Raw genomic sequence first — 9,384 nt, 5'->3', positions numbered from 1 at the left:
CTTACCTACTATATTAATATCTTTTGAGCCTAGTAGTTGGTATCCAAAATAATAGTGGGACGATTTAGTAAGATGAATAATCTGTGGGTGCGATCAATATCCGAGGGAGTTTAGCGATGGGGGCGAGTGGAGGGAAGCCACCCCGAAGGGTGTACGCAGGGAGACGTTCATTGAGAACGTGTAGGCGGCGCGTGGGCGACTAGCTTATAAAGCAGCACGGCCCGCCCTACCGTCATAGTCGTGTTCTGAATTCTGTATGCGAAAGTCGTTGTGTGAAATGTGCATCATGCTTTCTGGACTCAGGTAAGGCATTTTTTAGTTTCTACTACAAAATTAGTAATTAAATTGTTTCAACAACATTTAATTTCAGCAATTTCTTTTTAATTGTTTTAAATTTAAAGTAAACCTATACGTACTTACGTACCTAATTGTTTTTTTTTTAATGGGAATAAGTACCTCATTAATATTTAACGTTTCAATGTAAAATAAAATACAGTTATTTTTTTATAGGATGTGGGTGATTTTATTCTGCTATTTATTAGCACAAGCTAAGACTTATCCTTTACAAGAATGGCCTGTATACTCGCAAGCACCACGGGAATACCCCGAAGATGACTACTATTACGCTCCAAAGGTTCAATATTATTATGATGCGCCCGCCATAAATGTACCTGAGGTCTACGGTCAAGTTCCTTACACATATTTTTATGACCCTTACGGTCATTTTGCTAACGAAGCGCCAAAGAGACAAGAAGAAAGGCTAGCCGCTCTGCCGATCGGACAAGAGACATGGTTCGAAAGCGAGTCGGCACCCCGCTGGAAGTCTAACAACATCGATGACGTCAATGCAGCTTTCCTTGATAATTTGATATTAACGCAAATGGCTCAAGATGCACAAAGACGACGAGAAAATGCTCGAGCAGCGTTTGCGAACATTGATTATGAAGAAAAGGACAATGAAGACGAAGATGTCAGAGAACTGAAGGCTTTAGCAGGGAAACCATTCTACCATGTTCCAAAAACTGTTCCTAGAATTGAAGAAGACGATTATGTTGATGACGATGCTGATAGCTTTATTAACTGGAACGGGAATAAAAGAAGTGTCACCACGGCAGCACCCGAGCCCAGCACGGAACAACCAAAGAATGGCCAAAAAGAAGTCGTAATGCCACGACCGGCATCAGTCTCACACATTTTTGAAAGCCATCAATCTAGTCAAGACAAGAACTCACCATTTTACAACACCATCACGCAGTTATTAGAAAAACAAGGCCATGTAAGTGTGAACATATTTTTATATTTAAACTCAATCATCTCTATAGAATAGGGGTGCTTATGCATATAGATTGTGGAAACCCGAAGTCTAAAAATAACTTGCCCGGGTAGGGGGGTGGTGGGTGACACGCGCTCTGAGGCCGGGTCAATCGCGGTAGGGTGGGATGCGGAGAACCGATAGCAGCTAAAATTGCCTTTCCGATTAACCTACTTAAAACACTGAATGAAGTTTGATCTGTGTATATTAAAATAGAATTAACCGTTTTTTATAAAAACATCGGAACGGAACCCGAATAATGACCAATTAAAACGCAGTTACTAATAGCTATTTTTTGTTAACAGGAAACTTCGAAAGGACGAAGAATCGATAAACGTTTCGTCGCCGGTGACTCCGATCTTGTCGTTGAACTTCGAGGATTAAAACATCGCATTGCAACTTAAACAAATGCAGCTTGATTATCGCCAACTAACATGAGACTGAATATTATTTTAGAATAGTAAATACTAACAGCAGAGACCTGACAAACTAAACACGCAGGCAATCAAAAACCAAAAAAAGTAGGATAGGTTATTTTCTAAATTTTTATCCGCATTCATCATGTAGGTAGGTACATTTATTTATTTACAACATCTGAATTATATAATTGCCGATCATTTCAAATGCAATGTAAAAAACATTCATCTCGATTTACGATTGGTATCTATCTCGCTCAGTAGAAATAAATTCAGTGCAGATATCTCAACAAAGTACCTAATCGATTTACTATGTACATAATAAATAACATTTCGGATCCTTTTCGATTCTTTACTAGTTTTGATAAATATCGTAGCAGTTACGGATGTCTGAACGTACAAAATGTGACTATAATCACGATTTCTGAAAAGGTTGTTGAGTGTATATTAAGGAAGATGTAATAATGTTCTTCAAACGAAAGTTTGTTCCCTTCATTTGGCAGCTAATGTCTTGCACTATTGATTGTGCATTTGTAAATAATATATTAGATATTATGTATTCTTCTAAGACTTAGATAGAAAATATATAACATGAAATTGTTATTTTTTGTAAACTAAATATTTTTTGTATAATAGGTACTTTTTGCTAAAGTAATAGTTTTGTGTTAACTGGGCAAAAACTTAATATTTTCTGCGCAAAATTTGAACCTATTTTAACTAATAGGTAAGGACTCTACTTTTGTAAATGGAACACAGAAAATCACGTCCATTACCATACGACCCCATAAAAGATGCATTTATATTATAATTTATAAATTATAAGTATACGGATCTAGGGTAGATAAACGTTTGGGTAAATGAAATCGGTAGAGAATAATACGTTTATGATAAAATCATTACTAAAGCACGATAAAATTAATCATAAGTATATCTACCATTACTTTCATAACTAACCATCATACAGAATATCTTCTTAACTTTTCTGAAACTAAGCAATTTTGTATCCACCATTTTCTAATATAACTAATATTATCGGGTGCTAATTAATTATTTGTTTTCTATTTTTCTTCTACGGTCTAAGCAGACAATATACAGTTACTTAATCGTTTTGCAAAGCAAAAAATATTGAATAAAGTATACTTTTTTAACTGTAAGAATGAAATGATTCTCTCGAGGAGCAGAGGATTAGGTGATATTTTAGCTTTACAGCTTCGTAACTAATGTTTGTAAGACAGCAGGTCTCTGAGACCTTTGTTAAAATTGAATTTGTATGAATTCCAAATCTATTTTATGAATTGTATAAATCATACCTACTTATAATAATCTCTTACTTTCCAATTCCCTTATTGTACCATTTCATATCTCCCTAATGCGCATTGAGTATAATGTTATAATATTCATATTAATAATGTAGTCCTTTTATAATAATTTTATTCATCTTAAAAGTAATTAAAAATTATCTTTCTAAAGTACATATCTGTTCATAATAGTAACAAATTAAGTTTCCATGTTTAGATAAAATTCGATCCAATTCCTAAAGTTAGTTTAAGTATAATTATAAAATACAGTGTTAATGTGACCTATGAAGTATTACTAGATCATGATAATATAATTCTTTATCTTGAATGTGAGAATTTCCCTTTTATTTTCGCATTGATGTTTAGGTTGTTAGCACAAGTTTGTGTGTAGGTACCTACTTCTTTTTATGTTCGGTAATAGAGGTAATGCCTTAAGATAGATAGATATCAAAACTTCGCGTGTGAACGTAATATATACAAGCCTACTTAATGTTTAGAAGATTTTTGCGAGAAGTTTTTGTAGGCTCAAAATATCACTTTACATACACGACTATCCCTATATATTATATTTTATAGAGAATGTATTAGCGAACTTACTTTTTGTTATTATTTCAACCTTAACTTAAAATAAGACGTACCAAAAATGAATACAATTTGAACTATCAGAGGACCGTAACGACATTGTGTCCTGAAAAATCAAAAAATAATAAAATATATTAATTACAAAATATGATGTGTTTTATTCCCATACCTTCTAGCTCTTGATGGCCACTTTCTCTACACAGTTTTCACACCACTCAGTTGGATGAGTATTAGGTAGACCTGTATTTGCGTAGCGTTCTTTTGGTTTTCGTAGCACCCGCCGGCGTCAGTCCTCGCGGTGAAATCAGAGATTCGTCAGAAAAAGTAGGCTACTAAAGTTCGCTTATGTAAAAGATGCAGAATTTTCTTGCACGTCTCAAACGGGACTCCGGTGGTTTCTAGGCGGTTACTCCGTGAGCACCAGCTCACGGGGTAACTTAAAGCCTTAGCTGGCTACCGACTGCATAATAATATTATGTTGGCAGCTAGAAACTTTCTCACCGTCTATTTACACTAACTGGAGCTCCCTGTACATCTTCTACGTTTTTTTGAGTGCCGTATCTAGGTATGTACCTTTCCGGTTCCGTAACGCCTAAAACAGCCGTCCCGTGGCGCAGTGGAAAGTTTTCTCCCAGACGACGACGGTTCGCTTTTATTTTTTGGTTAAGATCTGATAAAGTTTGGTAGATTTACCTACGTATGGGATGGAACTCTTCACCGATTACCGAAACAGCAAATCACTCGCGATCAGTAATAGCCAATAGGTACTTACCTATAAGTACGCAATCGGATGAGATGGCAATCGCAGAGAGACGCCCCGGCACACCCGCACGTTACCCGCGCTCCCACGCACCGGGTTAGAGCGGGTGACGTGCGTTCCCTCCCTAACTAGGTAGGTATCGTACCTAGTTGAATAAATTAATAGTCTCGAAAATTCTAAATTTCTAAAGCAACCTACCTACGTTACCTTTAACCTTTCAACAGAAAGGCAACTTTATGTACTTAATAGAACACCCACACAGTAACTACCCACGCGCTCGCTGCACAGCGTCCTTTTTAGGGTTCATTAGTAAATAAGCAACCCTTATCGTTTCACCGTGTTCGTCTGTCAGTCCGCCCGTCCATCTGCTTAGCTCAGAAACTATCGTATTAGAAAGCTGTAAATCGGCATGGGTAGGTAATAGGTATACATATTAAATTATTATTAATCAAACGGACAGAGGTAAAATAAAATTTTGAAAGATTTTTTTTACAGTATAGTGTGTGTATCGGGCATATCGGGGGTCGAATTGTTTGCTCTCATCTATCTCAGGGTATGGGGGTCCCTTAAAAAATATTACGAGTGTGTGAAAACCATTTTTTCAATAATTCAGGGCTTCGTTTGCGAATAGAGTCGTTTCATTTACCTACCTAGTAGGTAGGTATCTAGGTAAATGAAAAGTTTAGTAGGAGGTGATAAAAACTGCAAATGCAAATCTTAGGTAATTATCATCGCCAGCTCACAACAGAGCACGGGTTTCCTCTCAGAATGAGAAGGGTTTGGCCATAGTCCACCACGCTGGGCAAGTGCAGATTGACAGACTTTACATACCTTTGAGAACATTATGGAAAACATTATGGTTTCCCCGCGATGTTTATCTTTAATGTTACAGCAAGTGAAACGCGCATATATAACTATGTATAGGTAATGCGCAAAAATCACGCCTCACGCGCCATTTTAACTTTTTGTTTCAAATTTCATGTCAAAAGTACGAGTTAGTCCTTATTTTAAAGGTGAATCGTACTTTTGACGTGAAAGTTGACCCATACAGTTAAAATGGCGCGTGAGGAGTCATTTTTTACGGACCAACTGCGTAAGGTGCGTAAAATGCGTGTCCGGGATCGAACCCCGTACCCGCGACAGGAGAGATGTAATGATGCTCCCAGGCGGAAGCAGCATTAGCGATATTTTCTTTGTTTTAGTTAAGTACCTACATACAACATACCTAGGGATTGCTCTTACCGCAACCGTTGCTATTGCGCTGGAACCATGTCTCATTAACATCGTAATAACGTCATTTTGACGTCAGCCGAAATAAAAATATACCATCAGCTCGAAACTTCATTCTAGCCCTGACGTCACTAAAATGGCGGCCACGCGCAATAGCAATTTGCGGGACTTAAGAGTCTACACTTTACCTAAGTAGGTATATTTTTATGTATGCAATATTTACTTTGATACCTACAGTTAAATTCATACAGTACTAATATTATAAATGCGAAAGTGTGTTTGTCCGTCTGCCCAACAGTTTAACCGATTTTAATGAAATTTGGTACAGAGCTAGCTTACATCCCGGGGAAGGACATAGGCTACTTTTTATCCTGGAAAATTAAACTACAGGATTTTTAAAAACCTAAATCCACGCGGATTAAGTCGCAGGCATCATAATATTATCATAATTAGTAATGTATAAAATTGGTTATGTTAGGTACAAGCAAAATAGTTAGGTAGGTACTTTCATTGCTAACCGTACTTTTCTGAAATCTTGGAAATCTTGGAAATCAGTTGAAATTGACATTTAATTGTCTTAACCTACAGATTGAGGTAAAATCATAGACTTAGGATTTTTCGCTACATTCTAACTTAAGTAAAATGGCGAGTTTGACTTTCTCCGTAGACTGAGTAAAAAAGCTAGACTAAAGTACTGTGTAACTGCGTCTGAGATAGCGATAGCACGACGTAACGATGAATAACACGACAATAACCATTGTTTAGTACACAGTAGTCAATATTTGTATTCACCGATCAACAATATTTGTATTAAACGTTTTGTATATTAAAACAAGTACCTAACTAATTAACTAATGAGAAATACAATGACGCCACGAATTCTCAGTTTGTTTTGCAACTGAAGTTGTAGTCCTTGAAAAAATCGGTTACACGATAAGGGACAAAAAATAGGTTAGATGCGTCTCTGTTTTATCACATTAGTAACTTTATCTGTGCCCTAGAATAATAAATACTATAGAACGCTGATGAAGTTACTTTTGTATGAAAACCGCGCGAGCCACCTCGCACACTATCTTAAAGAATAGCGTATTCAGCAACACAGCCATCGCGACTTTACTATTGGTCAAAAAATTACAAGCAAAAATCGTCTGTATCTTCTTAACGGTAGGGTTGATTTTCAAGTACCATTCAAGTATTGTATTGCCAGCTATGATAAAAATTTGCACAATAAATATTTTCAGTTCCTAATATCATGTTCCAAGCGTTGATAATTATTGTGCTTATTGTGCAAACATCTGAAAAACATGTTTCACTATATAAAGTACATGTCGCTCGAAGTAATCACTTTAAAAATAATTAATTAAATTATTGTGAAAATTTTTGTACGTCACTGGCAATACACAAGCCACTGACAAATAGTGATGTGTAACAATTGGAAGTCGATATCGATAATAATTATCAATACGTCATAATTATTGGCTATCTTAAAGGGCAGTTAAAGATGGTATGGCATTGTTTAAATTTATTTACATACATGACGATTTCTAACAGACTTTCGAAAAAAAGGTTCTCAACTCGACTTATATGTATGTTAAATATCAGTATGTACCTACCTAAGTTACCAATCTTCTCACTTCAGCCGAGATCCTGTTCTTACGATTTCAAAATCAATAATGGTACCGGAAATGTCTATAGTTAATTCAGTCATTCTTTAGAATACCTAGTCAATCCATGATATACCCGTCTTGTTTTGGCAAAGTATAAAATATGCAATCTATTGTTGTCCATCATCATCATGATCAATCCATCGCCGGCTCACTGCAGAGCACGGGTCTCTTCTCAGAGTGAGAAGGGTTTGGTCGTAGTCTACCACGCTGGCCATGTGCGGAATGATAGAATTTATATAAGTATATTGATAGACTAGATAGTAAATAGATCAGTCTGTCAGTCAGGCCGGAGGAAGTCTTATTATATAAATAGATCTACTATTGTTGTATTACTACCTACTATAAATTATGCTATAGTACTTAAACTTTTTTATAACAATAGGTACCACAAGAAGATTAACAAAAATACACTATCGATAAAATTATCGACACACGCAAGCCCAAAATTAAGAGCGTTGACGCGTGGGACCACTTCGCAAGTTCTTTGTTTGTTTGAAAATGAAGAAAATTTTTGTATGAATTTGTTTTGTTTGCTGGCCATCTTTTTTCCCCGACCGCAGCGATAATCCTTGAAGATACTTAGTGTATATCCCCTTATAGCAATAGCTTCTAATCTGCCTACAAGAATAGGAACAGAGACGGTATTAAAAGCCTTGGTGAGATCAATAATCACGCCTACTACTTTGTTCTTAGCTTCTATACGATTAACAATTTGATCAGTCAGAAGGTTGATGGCATCTTCTGTATACTTTCCCTTCCGTAAACCAAACTGATTCTCAGATAATAATATGTTATGTCTATTCAAGAAGCTGGCTGGCTGGTTGTTCAGAATTTTCTAGATGACATTTGAAAGCATTGTTAGCACTGAGATAGGTCTATAATTTGTAATTAAGGTACTCCAATAAATTTTGTACAATTGTGACTTTAAGGATTTTTTTTCTGAAAGAAAACCTTCAAGCTCTGTGCACATGTGCTTTCGGTGGCTTTAGTGCCCACAAGACAGTTCTTATATTCTTCTAAGTGACACTGTAAGACTATTCGTATGGACGTATTCGTATGGATAGCTTGGCCTTATGTTTCTTAGCATTGCTATGTCTATCTTCTCTTATTGTAGGCATTACGAGATACTCGTGTGTTTCCGATGTTTTAGTAAACCACTAAAACAAACGGGGCTTTGAGTATTTACCGTGTGAAAGACTGAGTTTTGATATCACTGTAGTTTTTGTATGTTAGAAATAAATGTCTTTGTTAGAAATAACCAGAGAATGTGTTTATTATATGTGTTTTTCGTGGTTATATGTTAACTAAAGACGCACTCAAAATCGTATAATTTAGTAAACGTCTTCCGCAAGAATAAGGATTTGATAGGATTATTATTTTTCAATAAAATTAATAATTCATTAGCAATAGATCTTTAAAAAAGGCTTGTTCTTAAATATTTCAACCTTTTTATTCGTTATTACTCCTAATATCTGTAGCACTTCGCACATGAATAATTCCAAAAAAATCGGTAATTGTGTTGAACGCTCTTAACATTGTCAACCGATATAATTTTTCGAGATTATGCCTCGATCTACAAATATTTTAGTAGATTTTTATCTTATGGACGAAAGAAATTCCTTTATTTACCCGGACTCACATTTTTATTTCGCATACGACTTATAATTACAGTAAAACTCGGCATCTTTTCGAGTTTTGTACGGCAGCTCTAATCACGGTGACAATTGGGCAAAAATGGCCCATAGTAATGTGCTCAAAAGACTTTGATATGAGCGTTTGCTCATATCCGCGGCTCGCCTGCCCCGCCCACATGCTTCATCAAGTAGAGGGGGATTCCAACATCAATGATCTGTGCTCTCTTTTTAGTGTGAATGAGAATGCAAACGTTCCTTTATCTAGAATTTTTACTCAGTCTACGACTTTCTCCCTATTTTTTGTCTTCTTTTCAAACGGATTATGGTTAGTATGGTAGTAATATAGTAGATAGGTAATCTATGATGGTTACATTGGTCAATGACATTAATGCAGCATTCATGATCATGACATTTATATTTTATTGACACCTATATGTTATTGATCTGTGATTGACACTTGACAGTTGACGTTGACACCACCGGTT

General features: G+C 36.0%; 1 protein-coding gene across 1 annotated transcript; it reads left to right on the top strand.

Annotated features, from left to right (window-relative positions):
- The first annotated feature begins 245 nt into the window (after positions 1 to 245).
- Positions 246 to 3,042, top strand: LOC117984386 (uncharacterized). Its single transcript, XM_034971012.1, has 3 exons — positions 246 to 303; positions 511 to 1,276; positions 1,618 to 3,042. The coding sequence occupies exons 1-3, from the start codon at positions 257 to 259 to the stop codon at positions 1,714 to 1,716; spliced, it is 912 nt and encodes a 303-aa protein (XP_034826903.1). The 5' UTR covers positions 246 to 256; the 3' UTR covers positions 1,717 to 3,042.
- The last annotated feature ends 6,342 nt before the right edge of the window (positions 3,043 to 9,384 follow it).

Source organism: Maniola hyperantus, chromosome 8 (genome assembly GCF_902806685.2).
Source record: "Maniola hyperantus chromosome 8, iAphHyp1.2, whole genome shotgun sequence".
In the NCBI taxonomy this organism is placed as follows: Eukaryota; Metazoa; Arthropoda; class Insecta; order Lepidoptera; family Nymphalidae; genus Maniola; species Maniola hyperantus.
Note: the sequence above shows the minus strand (reverse complement) of the source record. Positions and strands in the feature narration are given on the sequence as shown.

Coding starts and splice junctions, on each gene's coding strand:
- LOC117984386 (XM_034971012.1), top strand. CDS start 257: ATGCGAAAGTCGTTGTGTGAAATGTGCATCATGCTTTCTGGACTCAG. Junction 304..510: donor ATCATGCTTTCTGGACTCAG/GTAAGGCATTTT, acceptor ATTTTTTTATAG/GATGTGGGTGATTTTATTCT. Junction 1,277..1,617: donor TATTAGAAAAACAAGGCCAT/GTAAGTGTGAAC, acceptor TTTTGTTAACAG/GAAACTTCGAAAGGACGAAG.